At 43.7% G+C, this 18,703-nt stretch overlaps 1 protein-coding gene across 1 annotated transcript; it reads right to left on the reverse strand.

Annotated features, from left to right (window-relative positions):
- Positions 1-211: 211 nt before the first annotated feature.
- Positions 212-18,261, reverse strand: LOC306939181 (histone-lysine N-methyltransferase SMYD1-like). Its single transcript, XM_079523711.1, has 10 exons — positions 18,033-18,261; positions 12,709-12,885; positions 11,028-11,235; positions 8,687-8,817; positions 8,014-8,052; positions 6,925-7,108; positions 6,350-6,433; positions 3,755-3,918; positions 802-970; positions 212-462 (listed from the first exon to the last, which is right to left on the reverse strand). The coding sequence occupies exons 1-10, from the start codon at positions 18,155-18,157 to the stop codon at positions 385-387; spliced, it is 1,359 nt and encodes a 452-aa protein (XP_079379837.1). The 5' UTR covers positions 18,158-18,261; the 3' UTR covers positions 212-384.
- Between the last annotated feature and the right edge of the window lie 442 nt (positions 18,262-18,703).

The following is an 18,703-nucleotide window of genomic DNA, read 5'->3' on the forward strand; positions in this document are numbered from 1 at the left end:
ACATTTTCAAAAAAACATTCCCAAAAAAGCAAAAAAAAAACATTTTCAATTTTTTTTTCTCAGCAATGTCAAGAAGAAATAAAATCGATCTACAAGGTCACAATGTGGCGCTTCGCGCCACGTTGTGAGCCTGTAGATCTGCTATTTTCGCTAGTTTGGTTCCCGGTCGAATGTCTAATTCATGTTTTGGGTCACGGGCTGATCAAACAAACAAACATAAAAACAGCAAAGTTATGTTTTGATGTTGTCACAGTAGCCTCGTGTTCATTCATTGGCCGGTTCTTGGGAGGCGTGTCGTCAGTGCCTCAGGCTCATTGGCTGCTTCTCGGAGGCGTGTCGTCAAGTGTCTCGCGTTCATTGGCCACTTCTCTGAGGCGCGTGTCGTCAGTGCCTCGCGCTCATTGGCTCCTTCTTGGCGGCGTTGAAAATCCTCAGCTCCTGCTCGGTCTGTCTGCGAATCACCTGCAAAACGTCACAGTTCAGTGTTAGTGCTGTTGTTATTATTATTATTAGTAGTAGTAGTAGGCGGTTGCTCAGGGGTAGAGGCTGCCTGTTCGAACCCAGGCTCCCCCAGAGTTAGTGTTGAAGTGTCCTTGAGCAAGACTCTGAACCCCTAATTGTTCCCGATGTGCAGGTTGGTGCCTTGCATGGTTACCTCCGGCATCTGTGTGTGAATGCGTGGTCTCTGGTGATAGGGTAGTGGGTAGTGTATAGTGTATATAGGATAGTGTATATAGGGTAGTGGTAGTGTATACTATACACTGTATAGTGTATATAGGGTAGTGTATAGTGTGTAGTTACCTCCAGGTCTCTGGTGATAGAGTGGTTGGGACCATGTGACACCATGACGATGCCGTAGGCCTGGCAGATCAGGGCGTGGCCCGCCTCGATCAGCCCGGCGTGCCAGTGGGCGACACCCGCTCGCATGGCCGCCACAGCCAGCTGCCCGTTGTTGGGGTGATACAGCTTCCTGTCACGTGACACATGACACATGACACTTAAAGTCACAGCAATTTTGATTGACTGATTGATTTACATTTTTATTTCACAGTATGTAGAATGGGTACTTGTACATCAAGCTGCCTCACGCTACAGAAACAGGAGATAGGCTCCTGCCCTATGGGCCTCATGGCTACAGAAACAGGAGATAGGCCCTATGGGCCTCATGGCTACAGAAACAGGAGATAGGCTCCTGCCCTATGGGCCTCATGGCTACAGAAACAGGAGATAGGCTCCTGCCCTATGGGCCTCATGGCTACAGAAACAGGAGATAGGCTCCTGCCCTATGGGCCTCATGGCTACAGAAACAGGAGATAGGCTCCTGCCCTATGGGCCTCATGGCTACAGAAACAGGAGATAGGCTCCTGCCCTATGGGCCTCATGGCTACAGAAACAGGAGATAGGCTCCTGCCCTATGGGCCTCATGGCTACAGAAACAGGAGATAGGCTCCTGCCCTATGGGCCTCATGGCTACAGAAACAGGAGATAGGCTCCTGCCCTATGGGCCTCATGGCTACAGAAACAGGAGATAGGCTCCTGCCCTATGGGCCTTATGGCTACAGAAACAGGAGATAGGCTCCTGCCCTATGGGCCTCATGGCTACAGAAACAGGAGATAGGCTCCTGCCCTATGGGCCTTATGGCTACAGAAACAGGAGATAGGCTCCTGCCCTATGGGCAGGGCTCGACGCTTAGCATTTTTCCAAGTAGCACGTGTGCGACTAAGTTGAAAAATCTAGTAGCACACAAATTATTTTAGGAGCACGATGAAAAGTTATCAAATAATGTGTTTTTGAGGGGCGCTAGCCCCTCCTATATACAGCTGTAGTCCCCACACGTCTCAATATCTTGACAATGAAAGGAGAAATTAGGTCAAAATTCCGCTAAATATGACGTAAATTAAACATCAAAACATTAAACGCCATTGACATTGAAAGGACAATGTATGTCATATGTAAACGAGCAAATCAGCTAACCAATCACAGGCAACAGGCATTCTGATTGGCCAATATGAGATGATTCATGATGATGTATGATGATAAGAGCGCCCCTCACTTCACACAGGTGTGATTTTTCTTTAATACAGTGATATGAGGTAGGGGGTGGGCAATATGAAAAATCTTTCAGAAATGATCACAATATTGATATTCATCTGGATTTGTTTGTTTTTATATAATCTATATAATCAATTTGTTTTTATGCTGATAGTCTATTAGTTTTTTATGCAAATAGATAGAGGGATAGATGGATAGATAGATGGATAATCAATTCATTTTATGTTGCTCATGTATGGACAGACAGACAGACAGACTTTCTATCCGTTTTTATCCTGCTGTTCTATCGTGTGAGATTCGGTGCAGGGCGCAGGCTACTCGATGGTACTATTAGTATTGTAACATTCTCCTTGGCTTTGACTGCTTCAGTTCAGACCATCGTACATAGGCTATACACCTCGGCGTGGTGGAAGGAGGTAGTGGGGGGGATCTTTGCCTTTTTTCCGTCGCTCGTTATGCAGGCTACTGACTAATATGTACCCAGCCAAGTCGGTCATTCGTATTATCATTTGCGCTGCGCACACGATTTTGTAAGCGAGGTGCTGAGCGATGGTTGTTTTGGTAGAATCCGTGCACACGTGCACTCTTTGCGTGCACGGCCGCACGCTGTTTCACCCACGTTTGGTTAAAAGTTATAGAGTGATGTTTGAACATTAAACTTTCCAAATAACTTTAGTATTCAACGTGTCGGGGTCCTAGCAACTCCTTCTGTGCTATCATGCTATCCTGCTGCGTTCGCTGCTGACAGGGAAGAGAAGTACTGAACAGCAACACATGGAGGGGCGGGGCGGTGGGAGCAAAAGGGACAGATCTTCAAATGAACGCCGCATTGAGTCTCGACACGTTGTTAGCTTGTAGATCTGCTCTTTTTGGCGATCGACACCGCCGTACTATATAAATATAAATGTAGGTATAGAACCGTGACTATAGACTGTGCACTTGCTGTAGAGCCTTGTCTTTATCACGATTGAACGGTCAAATTCTGTAGTCGCACGGGTGCTACAAAGTGAATTTGACAACTCGCACGGTGATATTTTAACTCGCAAATGCGAGTACCTAGTCGCACTGTCGAGCCCTGCCTATGGGCCTCATGGCTACAGAAACAGGAGATAGGCTCCTGCCCTATGGGCCTCATGGCTACAGAAACAGGAGATAGGCTCCTGCCCTATGGGCCTCATGGCTACAGAAACAGGAGATAGGCTCCTGCCCTATGGGCCTCATGGCTACAGAAACAGGAGATAGGCTCCTGCCCTATGGGCCTCATGGCTACAGAAACAGGGGATAGGCTCCTGCCCTATGGGCCTCATGGCTCGGCAAGGCTACTACAGTATGTAGAATGGGTACATTTTCAAACGAAAGCACAAGTCAATACAAAAACTGCTACTTTGAGGAAGAAACCATGACGAGCACAAGATGTATTTACATCAGGGTTCTCCATTTTCAATTCATCATAACAAATAGACAATTCTATGAAAAACAGGAAATCATCATATAAAGAAAGTACGGTATGAGGGAAAAAAGGGGTGGTACACCTCTGAAAGTCACAGTACAGTGGTACCCCCCCCCCCCCCCGTAACTCTTACATACAAATTAAGAGATTCTCCCCCCGGCCATTACAGGGACAACGCTTTTTTCCTGCAGGAAATGCACAATTGTAACAATATAAAAAATAATGATATGATATATATAAGTTATATTTACGTGTATCCGGCCAGCATGCGGGCTGCGTACTCCGCAGCCTGGGGGAACACCCGCGTCAGGGCCGACCCCTCGAACCCCAGGGCCAGAGTACGGAGAACAAGGAGATGTGTGTCGTCCAGGACCCCAGCCTGTCTGGAGAGGACCTCCTCAGCCACATGGAGAACCTGTACATAAATACATATATAATATAAAATAGAGGAGATGTGTGTCGTCCAGGACCCCAGCCTGTCTGGAGAGGACCTCCTCCGCCACATGGAGAACCTGGACATAAATACATATATAATATAGAGGAGATGTGTGTCGTCCAGGACCCCAGCCTGTCTGGAGAGGACCTCCTCCGCCACATGGAGAACCTGTACATAAATACATATATTATATAATATAGAGGAGATGTGTGTCGTCCAAGACCCCAGCCTGTCTGGAGAGGACCTCCTCCGCCACATGGAGAACCTGTACATAAATACATATATAATATAATATAGAGGAGATGTGTGCACCTGGCTCGCTGATAACAAACTATCTTTACACCTGGGAAAAACTGAATCCATTCTCTTTGGATCTAATAGTAATCTCAGCAAGGCAAATGGCTTCTTGGTTAGAGTGGGTGACAATGTTATCACACGTAAAGATGAAATTACCTACCTAGGTTCCATCCTGGAGGCTAATCTTTCCGGTGATAAAATGGCCACCAACGTAATCAAAAAAGTCAACCAAAGAACAAGATTCCTTTACAGGATCTCCTCACTGGTCGACAAAAACACCTTGAAGACCTTAACAGGAGCCCTTGTACAAGGCTTCTTTGACTATGCATGCACCTCCTGGTACCACAGCACCTCAAAGGCCCTTAAAACTAGGCTCCAGACCTCCCAAAACAAACTGGTCAGGCTCCTACTTGGCCTCACCCCCCGAACCCACCTCACCCCTGCCCACTTTGACAGACTGGCATGGCTTAGGGTCGGCGACAGAGTACAGCATCTTGCAATGGGTCTGGTCCACAAGATTCGATACTCCACCAAGATACCCATGTACCTGTGTAGATACTTCCTTAATGTTAACGAAGTCCACACCCACAACACCAGAGGGAGTGCAACTAATCATGTTCAACCCAGATTCGGCACAAACAAGGGACTAAATTCTTTTCGCTCCTATGCCACCAAAATGTGGAACGCCCTACCAACAGTCATTAAGACATGCGAATCCCTTGACTCCTTCAAAACCGCTCTCAAAGGGCACCTACGGATGGCTGCAATTCGAAACTGGCCCCCGTAAAATCTGAATCCCCCCCCACCGCCCCCCCTTTTTTCCCCCTCACTGTATATGTTTCTTTTCCCTTTTTACCTCCATTATGATGAATTCCTGTACTGTTCTTTGTCTATATAGAAGTGTCTATTTGTACGTCTCTAAATGTTTTGATGAATTGAACATGGTGGACCCTGTTGTAAACAAGTGTAATGCTTAATTGGGTCGTCCACTCACAGTTAACAGCCTTTGTATTTGAGTTTGTGCTTGAAATGTACTGTAATTCTGCAAACTGTTAATAAAATCAATCAATCAATCAATCAATCAGTCGTCCAAGACCCCAGCCTGTCTGGAGAGGACCTCCTCCGCCACATGGAGAACCTGTACATAAATACATATATAATATAATATAGAGGAGATGTGTGTCGTCCAAGACCCCAGCCTGTCTGGAGAGGACCTCCTCCGCCACATGGAGAACCTGGACATAAATACATATATAATATAGAGGAGATGTGTGTCGTCCAGGACCCCAGCCTGTCTGGAGAGGACCTCCTCCGCCACATGGAGAACCTGTACATAAATACATATATTATATAATATAGAGGAGATGTGTGTCGTCCAAGACCCCAGCCTGTCTGGAGAGGACCTCCTCAGCCACATGGAGAACCTGGATTCATAATAATATAATTAGACCGAGGAGATGTGTGTCGTCCAGGACCCCAGCCTGTCTGGAGAGGACCTCCTCAGCCACATGGAGAACCTGGATTCATAATAATATAATAATAATATAGTGAATACATATATAATATAATCTAGAGGCCTCATCGCTGAGGGCCAGAGTACGCAGCACGTTCCCACTGAGCAATAATCGCCTATTAGACGTCTGTCTAAAACTGGGCTAAGCCTAAAACTCTAAAAGTGACTAAAACTAAATTAAACGTTTTCAAAAGACTGACTAAAACTAAAATCAAAATTTGCTGCTACAAACAACACTGATAGAGGGTATATACTACTAGGACAGTGGTTCCCAAACTGTGGTGCGTGCACCCCTTGTGGTGCGCAAGCGCCTTCTAGGGGGTGCGCGACATGAAAAGTCTAATGGTGGTGCTATGGTTTAATTTTAAAATATATTAACATATGCCAATATATGGCAAGTAATGCAGAATATAGCCTATGCTGCATATATTATGCCATATTCAGGTTCATATATGTGGATAAAAAGGAAATATGTCTCTAGATGGCTTATGCAATTTATATTTCCATGTGGGGGGTGCATCAGCTAGGTCAGGAGGTAACAGCGGTTGCAAGGCCAAAAAGGTTTGGGAACCGCTGTACTAGGGTATAGTAGGAAGGTACCTCATGGAAGTTCCCTTTAGAGCGGAAGGCGTCCATCTTGTCCAGACTGTCCTTGCTGAACGCCATCACCTCTGCCGCTGCCGCCTGAATATAAAACATGATGTATAAAATATAATCTGAATTAATAACACATCAACCAAACTGGGCAGCCTTGAAATTAAAATGGTTGAGAATCACTGCCAGCGAACAGCGAACCGCTTCTCTTATGGGGGGTCCTTGGCATATCTTTTCAAATGGGGGTCTGCGGGCTAATAAGTGTCAATTCCCTGATGAAGGCTTAACCACCGAAATGTTGGATTAATTTGTCTTAACCTATTTTGGGCGGTTTTACCCTTTTTGGTGTTTTAAACATTATGTTATACTTTAGATATTGAAAAATAGCAGATCTATAAGCTCATAGCGCGGCACCGAGTGCTGCGCTATGAACTTGTAGGTCTGCTATTTTTGAAAAAATCAAGATTCCCTCTGCCGTGGGCCGGCACCGCTAAAAGGACTTTGGTGTGCGTTAGCAGCATCTTTTGTACACAGAATTTGGGGGTCCTTGAAATGAGAAAGTTTGAGAAGCAGTGATTTACCTTGTCCAGTGCTGCCATCATCAGGTCATCCTTGGTATGGTCCGCACAGTGCTGACAGCCACATGTGAAGTGGTAGCGCTGCTGCAGCGCCACCTGGCGGTCGGCAGACAGATTGAGGAAATCCACGTAGCTCACAGTCAGCTCAGTGCCTTCTGCGATGTTCTCCAGAGCTCGCAGTTCCACCCTGGAACATGTATATCATTATAGTCCATACCCGCTCTCTCTCTCTCTCTCTCTCTCTCTCTCTCTCTCTCTCTCTCTCTCTCTCTCTCTCTCTCTCTCTCTCTCTCTCTCTCTCTCTCTCTCTCTCTCTCTCTCTCTCTCTCTCTCTCTCTCTCTCTCTCTCTCTCTTCTCTCTTCTCTCTTCTCTCTTCTCTCTCTCTCTCTCCAGACAGTGGCCTTGTGGTTAGAGTGTCTGCCCTGAAACTGGGAGGTCGGGAGGTTCGATCCCCGGCCAGGTCATACCAAAAAGACTGTAAAAATCACACCCATGTGAAGTAAGTGGTGCAACTCTGTGAACGCACCCAGGGTGCCAGCCCGATTCCGGCGAGCCGCCCCGCGTCCGAAACGGTTGAGAAATGACAGAGTTATCGTGTGGGGGTCCCTCTACTGTCCACTCTACTGTACTGTCACTGTACTGGCACACCCAAAATCACCATATATACAGTTAATATGTGCGTGTGTTTGTGTGTGTGTTAGGTTGCGCACAGGTGGTGAAAAACAACTATGCTGTTTTCGTGCTCAGACACACCCACCCAGCCAGCCACCCACCCACACACATAGTCACTTAAGGAAGTGTTTGCACCACTTAAAAATGGGACCCAATGCCTCCCTGCTTGGCACTCAGCATCAAAGGGTTCGATTGGGGCGGTCAAATCAACTAATCAAATGATTCCCGAGCGCGGCACGGCTGCGGCTCAACCGCTCCAAGAGATGGGTCAAATGCGGAGAACTTAATTTCACTGCGGTAACGTGTGTGACAAATCGTTTGACTTTGACTTTGTCTCTCTCTCTCCCCCCTCTCTCTCTCTCCCCATTCTCATGTGGCCCATTTAAACCCTCCTCTTATAGGGTTACATTTATACATACCTCCTCTTGGAGTGGAGAACAGAGTTCACCGCTGACTGGCTGCATGGAAAGAAGAATTTATTACACAATTTTATACAAAAAAACAAAAATCCAGCTCAAGTGGAGTTAGAAGCTTTTGGCTGAATACTTTTATACTAATACTTTTCATTGGTCCAATATTTTTGAGGGGCTCTAGCCCCTCCTATGCCCAGCTTTGGACGGTACAGTATATAGATTTATCGTGTATAAATACATATAGTACCTACTTCCCATGGTTCAGTGTGACGGTACGGGCATTAAGCAACTAGTCGACTAGTTTACTAGTCGACTAGTAAATCCACTAGTCGACCTTGTTGGTACTAGTTGACTAGTTGATAATAAAAAAGATTTATTTTTCCCCTGATTTTGTAGGCCTCAAGATCAGGTAGATTATAGTTATAGTCACCATGTACACAGTTTTTCAATGTACAAATATTTATTTCCAAAAAAAAGAATAGGTACTTTTACGTTTACTAGTCGACTAGTCGACTAGTAAACTAGGCAACTAGTAAAAATGACTAGAAGTAAATGCCCTACGGTACAGTTGTATTATTATGTATATAGATATAGTCATATAGTGTATAAATACATATATAGTTTTGTATATGATTTCTATAGATCATAGTGTATAGATATATCTAGATATAGTACTTACTTCCCGTGGTTCAGTGCGATGGTACAGTTGGGCCAACAGTTGTGGTTGACCAACGCCAGGTTAGGAAACAGACCCACACCGACACTCTGCTGCCCCCTCTGGTCACTGAGATTCACAGCGTTGCTTTTGATCTGTGGACACACCAGATATGGACATTTAATCTGTGCTGTTGTATTTTGTACTGTATATTTGATTGCAGGTTGTATTTTTGAGGGGTGATATTCAGCTATTGGTGTAGATTTTTGCCTTACACAAACATTAAATTCCCATTGACAATGAATGGAGAGTTTACGTCATGTGTGGACGAGCAAATCGACATGTTACGTCATGATGATGTACGATGATAAGAGCGCCCCTCACTTCACACTGGTGTGATTTTGTACTGTAAATTTGATTGCATTGTATTTTCTTATTTCTACTGTATGTGTGATTGTATATCTGAGGATTCCAGGTTTATACGTGTTTATCTGTGTTGCAGGGTACAGTCGCAGTACACACCCCATCATGATCAGGTGAGAGATGTTGACGTTATAGTATGAAAACATAAATTATTTTAGTGTTAGTCTTAGTCAACAACATCAACACTACGACCATCTCCCACAGTAACTTACACATTGTAACATGGATATGGACTCTGACAATAAGCCTGTCCGACCTCCCTACTCACTCACTCTCTCACTCACTCTCTCACTCATAAAAGCTGTCGTGTGAGGTCCTCAAAGTTCTCCGTTACAACAGCAATGTACATATTAGCAACAGCAGTTTCCCTGTAGGCGGGTTAGGGTTAAGCTTAAACAGCTGGTGGATGGAAATTACGCTAGTGCGTGGCTTCAACTTGTAGCTACAATTTACAATTTTGGCATTTAGCAGACGCTCTTAATCCAATGCGAATTATAGTAAGCAAGAACAAAAAGCATGGTCAAAACATAACAAATCACACCCGTGCGAACTGAGTGTAAGGTCTTATATAGACTGATCAGCTGTGGTCTGACGTAATGTCTGACGTAATGAAATCACACCCGTGTGAACTGGGTGACCATAGCAACCATGCTCATTTTTGAGTGGTGTAAACCACTCCTACAACTGGCTTTTGTGTGCAGAAAAAAATGAGCATGGTTGCTATGTTCAAAATAATTTCTGACGTAATTAAATCACACCCGGGTGAACTGGATGACCGTAGCAACCGTGGTCATTTTCTCTGCACAAAAAAAGCCAGTTGTGAAATCACATCCGGGTGTGATTTCATTACGTCAGATCAGAGCTGATCAGGCTATATAATACCTTATTACGTCAGACCACAGCTGATCATGCTATATAAAACCTTACACCACTCAGTTCACACGGGTGTGATTTTTTTTGGTACGAACAGACACGGGTACATTTTTGAGTGGTGTAAACCACTCCTACAACTGGCTTTGTTGAGTAGTGTAAACCACTCCTACAACTGGCTTTGTTAGTCTGTGCAGAAAAAATTAGCATGGTTGCTATGTTCACCCTGTTCACCCGGGTGTGATTTCATTACGTCAGACATGATTTAATTACGTCAGACAGGCTATATAAGACCTTACACCACTCAGTTCACACGGGTGTGATTCTTTTTGGTACGAACAGACACGGGTACAAAGCCAGTTGTTGGAGTGGTTTACACCACTCAAAAAATAGTCATCATGAATCCTACGTAAGCTTAAGAACAGTGGACATCTATCTAAGGGAAACGCACTATAGAGTGCTATGTCTACATAGAGAGCTGTATTTATTTAAGTTGCATAAATTGAGCCTATGCATACGCCTGCAGGAGGTCGAGGTTAGGGCAAATACTACTACAAGTTGAGTTGAAGCCGCGCACTGGCATCATTAAGGTTAGGGCCTGTAGGAGGTCGAGGTTAGGGCAAGTACTACTACAAGTTGAGTTGAAGCCGCGCACTGGCATCATTAAGGTTAGGGCCTGTAGGAGGTCGAGGTTAGGGCAAGTACTACAAGTTGAGTTGAAGCCGCGCACTAGCATCATTAAGGTTAGGGCGTGGTCGTACCATAGCGAACAGGTGAGACAACAGCTATTCAGGGGTTCGGGGTTTTAACGTAATTATACGTACCATAGCGAACAGGTGAGACGACAGCTGTTCAGGGGGCGGGGTTTTAACGTAATTATACGTACCATAGCGAACAGGTGTGACAGCAGCTGTTCAGGGGGCGGGGTTTTAACGTAATAAGACGTACCATAGCGAACAGGTGTGTCAGCAGCTGTTCAGGGGGCGGGGTTTTAACGTAATAAGACGTACCATAGCGAACAGGTGTGTCAGCAGCTGTTCAGGGGGCGGGGTTTTAACGTAATTATACGTACCATAGCGAACAGGTGCGTCAGCAGCTCGTCGGCCTGGGGTTTCCCGGGCCAGTACTGCAGGAAGTGTTTGATGTCGCTCTGCAGCTCGCCGAGCTCTGCAGCGCTCATGTCCGCCCGGTGGTCCTTCAGCGCGTCCACTGACACCAGCTGGCTGTCGTTGGTGATGCCCGTCTGTTTCTGCATGCGCCACACCACACGGGCCACCAGGCTGGAAGAAATAATATATAATAATTATAATTATAATTATAATAATACACCACACCACACGGGCCACCAGGCTGGAATAAATAATATATAATAATAATAATACACCACACCACACAGGCCACCAGGCTGGAATAAATATAATAATAATAATAATACGCCACACCACACAGGCCACCAGGCTGTAATGTGTGGCAGCGGTGGCCGAACGGTTTGCGGAGCGGTCTTGATACCGGAAGGTCGCCAGTTCGTATCCCCGGACCGGCACGTTAAAATTACCACCGCTGAAGTGCCCTTGAGCAAGGCATTGAACCACTACCATGAAATGTTCTATGAGCAGGGCCTGGCTGTAAACGAGTATCTGATGCTTAGTCCAGTTACCCTGGGTAAATATAGTAACTTTGCTTTGCTTTGAATAAATAATATATAATAATAATAATAATAATATATAATAATAATAATTATAATAATGCGCCACAGCACACGAGCCAACAGGCTGGAAGAAATAAATAATGATGATGATGGATGATGATGATAACTAACAATAACAACTAGAAAAAGTGCCCCTCTGGGCACAGATCTCCACCAGGATAGGACAGTTTTGGGAAAAATGTCAAGTGGGATTTCTTCCTCACCCAGTTTCACCGCAATCGGACGCTGTGTTAATGATTTGCAGAATTTTGTACAAAACGGGCCACTTTGGAAGCCAATCTTAACCAATTAGGATGGAATATGAGAAATCCAACACACCCGTCTTGATCACATTACTATAGAGATCATGTGTAAGTTTTACACAGTTTTGGTGCAGTTAGAGGCAAAAACAGGAATGACATTTTTCAAGTGGCATTTCTTCCTCGGTGTAGTGGGACTGTGCATGCAAAATGTCCCTCAAATTGCACAAATTGGCAATCTTAGCCAATGGGGATTGAATATGGGGAAGTGGACAGGTCCGTGTTGATGACATGACTATGGAGATAGTGTGTACCAATATTTGTGTGATGTATGGATACATTGTGTATGAGTAATGTAAAGAACTAATAGTGGCGCTATAACAGGCCGCTGTTGGCAAATTGGGGCAGAGGTTCGTCGTTGGCATCCTGGGAGTGTGTGTGCACAGTTAGGCATCGGCCAGGCCAACGGTGCCGGAGATTAGGGGCTCCATTTTCGTCACCGCTAAACCCCTTATCCCTAAACTTCTTTGCCTTTTTTTACTATTTTGAAAAACATTTTTGAATTCAACTAGCAAATCTACATTGACACATTGTGAGCTTGTAGACTGGCCATTTTAACTATTCAAAAATGTTTTGCAAAATAGTAAAAAAAGCAAAGAAGTTTAGGGATAAGGGGTTTAGCGGTGACGAAAATGGAGCCCTAGCTGTACACAGACGGACGGACACACACGGATGGACGGACGGAGTGTAAAACATTCTCTCCCCCTGCCTTCGGCCTGATGGAGACAATAATAATTGTTATTTACCGGACATTCGTGTTGGGCGCGGAGCTTCGCCTCTTGAGGGCGTCACACTCGTGCTTGTGCTCGTCCCAGCATGCAGTCTGGCAGGTGCGGTCGCAGTAGCGAGCGAAGTGACACACGGCGCAGGCGTGGAGGCTCGCCTGGCGTCGGAAACAGCTGTGGCACACCTGGGAGGTCACACTGGCACACGCACGCACGCACACACACAGTGAGAGAGAGGGTGTGGTGAAAATTTTTTTTTTTCACACTTTAAGAGCATAAAACAATAGTATTTAATGAAGCTCTATAGAGCTGATTGATTGATTGATTATTTCACAGTATGTAGAAGAAACAAAAGTACAGGTCACTTACAAAAACTTCTACTTGAGGATGGAACCACTAAAAGCACAAATTAAATTACATAAAAATATACACTTCTATGCAAAACAAAAAGGAAAAGTTAAAAAGGGTAAGGAAGGGAAAAAGCATGTACAGTATGTATGGATAAGGATAAAGCATGTACAGTATGTATGGATAAGGATAAAGCATGTACAGTATGTATGGATAAGGATAAAGCATGTACAGTATGTATGGATAAGGATAAAGCATGTACAGTATGTATGGATAAGGATAAAAGCATGTACAGTATGTATGGATAAGGATAAAGCATGTACAGTATGTATGGATAAGGATAAAGCATGTACAGTATGTATGGATAAGGATAAAAGCATGTACAGTATGTATGGATAAGGATAAAGCATGTACAGTATGTATGGATAAGGATAAAGCATGTACAGTATGTATGGATAAGGATAAAGCATGTACAGTATGTATGGATAAGGATAAAGCATGTACAGTATGGATGGATAAGGATAAGGATAAAATGACGGGGGAGGGAAAAGATTATGCTGGCTTTATGTAAAGGTTTGTTCATTATTTTTATTGGAAAGCAATTAAATCCCCCAAATAGACCATAATGGTAGTGCATTAAACAGCAGCAGATGCGTATAATCTGCTAAATGTACTTAGTAGTAATATGAGTACAACTATAAAACAAAACAAAGCAACCAAAGGTATGGCCCAACATATCTTGCACGTCTGATCGTTCCCTACAAACCCTCCCGCACGCTCAGATCAGCCAACGCAGGGAAGCTGGAAGAACATTCACAATAACATATATACATTTTTAAAGGAGTTCGGGATGACATGAGGAGCGTTGTCCACATGTCATCCTAAACTCTTCTCCCTTCTGGCTCCAAACATAGTTTTGGAGCCAGTGCATTCCATAGTGAATGCACTTCCCATTACAATCAGAACTGCAGACTCACTCCCAATCTTCCACCGTAGTCTGAAAACCCACCTCTTCAGACTCCATCTTAGCCCGTAGCACTTGCCCTAGCCTCAACAACCTTACAGGCTGTTAGATAGCATTTTATGTAGACATAGCAATGTTAGATGGATGTTAGGTTCTTAGCTCACGTATGATTGTTGATGACTATTTTTATTTTTTTATATATTACCATGCGTTGTTGTTGCTTACTGTAAATCGCTCTGGATTAAGAGCATCTGCTAAATGCCTAAATTATAATTGTAATTGTCTGTAGTGTCCACCATTTTTGTAATTTTCGTAACGTTGCTGATGTCTGTGGTGGCGGGTGGGTCTTTCAGTACCTTCATTGACATCATAGAAGGTATATGTTTTCTACAGGCAGGTGTTCGGGTGAATTTCACCCATGTTTAGTGATGAAGCGATAGAGGAAAAACCCCATACACCCACAATGGACTTTATTTTATTTGTATTTATTTTTTCTTCACACCAAACTGGACCGTTCTTTAATATAAATGTTGACTAAATGATCTTTGTTTTGTTACATCAACACTAAAGGATGGATCTCATACAGGATTCATTCAGGATTCTACAATGTAAATCTAAATTAAATTGAGCAGAGGATATTGTAGCCAATGTTTGACCCATTTAAGCCCAGTATTGTTTGTTGACTACTTGAGTAAAAGTACAAAAGTATTGGCATCAAAATGTACTTAAAGTACTAAAAGTACTAATTATGCAGTAATGTCCCATTTTAAGTTTTCAAATGTGTACTATAAACATATTTTCAAATGAATGTACATATTATAGGGCTGAAGTGGTTAATGTATGTTTTGTAATAATCAAACTAATAAAGTTTTCAAATAAGTAAGAGTGGAGAAAAAGTACAATACTACAATACTTCTACTAAGTAGTAGATGTATTAGAAATTGGAAGTCAATATTACAAATACCTCAAAATTGTACTTAAAGGACCACTTCACCACTTTTCAACATCTCTTCATATAATAGGTCCTCACTAATTTTCATGATAAAACACCACCATTTTTTCCTACTCAGTCTGTGTCTCATAGGAGGGCTTTGGGCAGTTCGGACACCCGTCCACCAGTGACATCATCACTAGGCAGATTTTTTTTTAAACAAGATTTGTTTTTAAATATATTTAGATTTTTATTATCGTGAGAACGATGGCTTCAACTTTTGCATTGCAACTTTTCAGGAAAAGAAAGCCTGCCGTTTCTATTAGCTTGGATTCACCATCGATGATGTCACTGGTGGACGGGTTTCTGAACTGCCCACAGCCTTCCTATGAGACACAGACTGAGTAGAAAACAATGGTGGTATTTTATCATGAACATTAGTTAGGACCAATTATAGGAAGAGAAGTTGAAAAGTGGTGAAGTGGTCCTTTAAGTACAGTACTTAAGTAAATGTACTTAGTTACTTTCCACCACTGTGTATGATGTCACGTGACTGTAGCTAAATAAAGCCTAAAGTTAGACATAGGTATGTCTAAATGAGACCCACAGGTCACCTGATGACACACGCATGCACGCACACACACACACACACACACACACTCTCACTCACACATGGAAATTGAATGCGCACACGCACGCACTGTCGCACACAATGATTAAGCATTGCAGCACGTTTACAATATATGATTCACCATTTTCAATTCATCACATGCACAGACACACACGCGTGTGCACACACACACACGCACGCACACTGTGCGGCACACACACACACCATCTGATCTAAAGTTATACTTAGGTAAATATGAGCCCCTCCGTCAGCTGATACCACACACGGCTGGGGCGTGTTGGCAACAGAGTGACCACATACAAAATGTTCATTTGAGGGACAGAAGTGGGACACTTCTTGTGAGGGACAAGTGGGAAAGTGGGGCTGGGTTAGCAACGTATTGTGGGACAAGTGGGACAGTGGGGCTGTGGTTAGCAACTTATTACTTAAACTAAAAAAGACATTTCACCACTGGAAGAAACTACAGTCACTCAATGTTAATAGTAGTAGGCTAGATAACAGTAGCACAAATTGAAATGTGCACGCTATGGCCAGAAAACTAATGAAGTCTTTGTGTTTGACCAGGGTTTGACTGGATTGCTGAGTTCCTATACAATGACCATAATAGTCCGGCAGCCGACAGGCTTCTTTTGTTTAAAGTGGGAAATGTGGTAGATAGTCTTTTTTATTGGCCTAACATATTGTCTATATACATACATTCGTGAATCCACTTGCTGACCGGCTGTCACTATTGGGCATTTTTTTTAGGGGTTTCTTGTGACCCTACCATTAACCTTCTATGGCATGAAGGCAAAAATATCAAACTTTCTTTTTGCTTTAAGTAGCATGTGACATGTCATGATTCTGAATCCATTCCAAGCATTAGTTTAGCACAAAATACACTCCTTGGGCTAAAAGAACGACCATAGACGTCATGACAAATGTGATGAGGTCAGCACATTTGGGTTGCTATGCCCCCCTAGTTTGACATGTCACATACTACTTAAAGCAAAAGGAAAGTTTGACATTTTTTACATTTTTGCCTGCCACATGATGTTAATGGTAGGATCACAAGAAACCCCTATAAATCAAATTGCCCAATACTAACAGCCGGTCAGCAAGTGGATTCATGAATATATGTATATTATATAGACAATATTTTAGGCAATTATATTTTCATAATGTTGCTGATGTCTGAGGTGGGCGGGTCTTTCAGTACCTTCATGATGCTCAGTGACATCATAGAAGGTAGGTTTGTTTACCTGCACACATCGATGTTTTTGAGTGGTGTAAACCACTCCTACAACTGGCTTTTTTGTGCAGAAAAAATGAGCATGGTTGCTATGTTCACCCTGTTGTAATGACGTAATGAAATCACACCCGGGTGAACAGGGTGAACATAGCAACCATGCTCATTTTTTCTGCACAAACAAAGCCAGGTAATGAAATCACACCCGGGTGTGATTTCATTACGTCAGACATGATTTCATTACGTCAGACAGACCTTACACCACTCAGTTCACACGGGTGTGATTTTTTTCTACAGGCAGGTGTTCGGGTGAATTTTTGTTTGATTTTTTTCTTCACTGCACCATTCTCACATGTCCCAGGAATGGGTGGACCAAAGGCTCAATTTATTTTTTGTATTCACATTGCTTTTTGAGTGGTGTAAACCACTCCTACAACTGGCTTTTTTTGTGCAGAAAAAATGAGCATGGTTGCTACGGTCATCCAGTTCACCCGGGTGTGATTTAATTACGTCAGAAATTATTTTGAACATAGCAACCATGCTCATTTTTTTCTGCACAAAAAAAGCCAGTTGTGAAATCACATCCGGGTGTGATTTCATTACGTCAGATCAGAGCTGATCAGGCTATATAATACCTTACCTTATATAATACCTCACATCGGACAAAAACTCCAGCTGAATCAACTTCATGGTCACAAATCATCACATCAGAAGACGACCCTACCTAGCCAAAGATCTTTAAAGACGGTGGGAAGCCCATTACGTCAGACCACAGCTGATCATGCTATATAAAACCTTACACCACTCAGTTCACACGGGTGTGATTTTTAATAATATGCATGTTTTTCACAGATGTTGCCCCCTATGATAGTTTTTTTTTGTTTTGTGAAAAGTCATGACATATTAAAGAAGAGTACTCAAGTTGCCATGTATTTGCTGTACTTCAATATATTTTGATGATAAATATTGTTGGAATATTTTACATTGGGAAAAATATACCTGCGGTGTTTGTTTAGTGATGGTGTAAAAACAAAAAATATGTTTAGTGTTCTAGTGTTAAAGACCACCTCATTAATACATGGTTACTCCTCATTCAAATGTGCACTTGCAGTTTGGGCAACTCCAAAGCAAACTCCACATGCCCCAACATTTTTAATAATCTAATCTTTACCTGTCCAGCACCACGGCAGCGTAGCCGGGCTCAGAGAAGACCATCTCATTAATACATGGTTCTAATCTTTACCTGTCCAGCACCACAGCAGCGTAGCCGGGCTCAGAGAAGACCATCTCCCCGGCTCTCAGGTCCTTGGTGCTCCTCAGACCACGTCCCTTCTTCTCCTCAGCCTCGAACAGCTCCGCGTTCTCCATTAATTAATGATGAGCGGCCTTCAAATCCACAGGGGAAAAATACAGACCTTCCAATGCAAGCCTCTTGGGGACAATGGTAGCTCTTTAGAGTAATGTGTCCTCCTAGACTGGAGGTCTGGTACGTTCCAAAAATACACCCCGCCCTCAGCGTTTCCAGACCTGAGCAGACAGGCGCGGCCAAAGGAAGCTGTCTGCCGGCGTCTCGTTGGGTTTTTAGACAGCTGGTGGATGGAAAAGAAGCTCCACCCATGCGGCTGAATGTCGCGACGGCCAGATTCCCGGAAACGCTTGCCCCCCGCGGCAGTCACCCGCCTGGGTGGAGCTTAATTTCCATCCACCAGCTGTCTTAAAAACCTGGAAAAGACGCTGGCAGACAGCAGAAAACGGCCGTGCCTGTCTGGTAGGTCTTGGGGGTCCCAGAGATAGAAATGCCATTAAATGGGAGTCCGTAGCCTGTTGCATATCAAACTGGGGGTCCTTGAAATGAAATGATAGTCACTGCTAGAGCTGTAAAACATCTTCTCTTATGGGGGTCCCTGGCATCTT

Source organism: Electrona antarctica (assembly GCF_951216825.1).
Source record: "Electrona antarctica genome assembly, chromosome: 16".
Classification (NCBI taxonomy): Eukaryota; Metazoa; Chordata; class Actinopteri; order Myctophiformes; family Myctophidae; genus Electrona; species Electrona antarctica.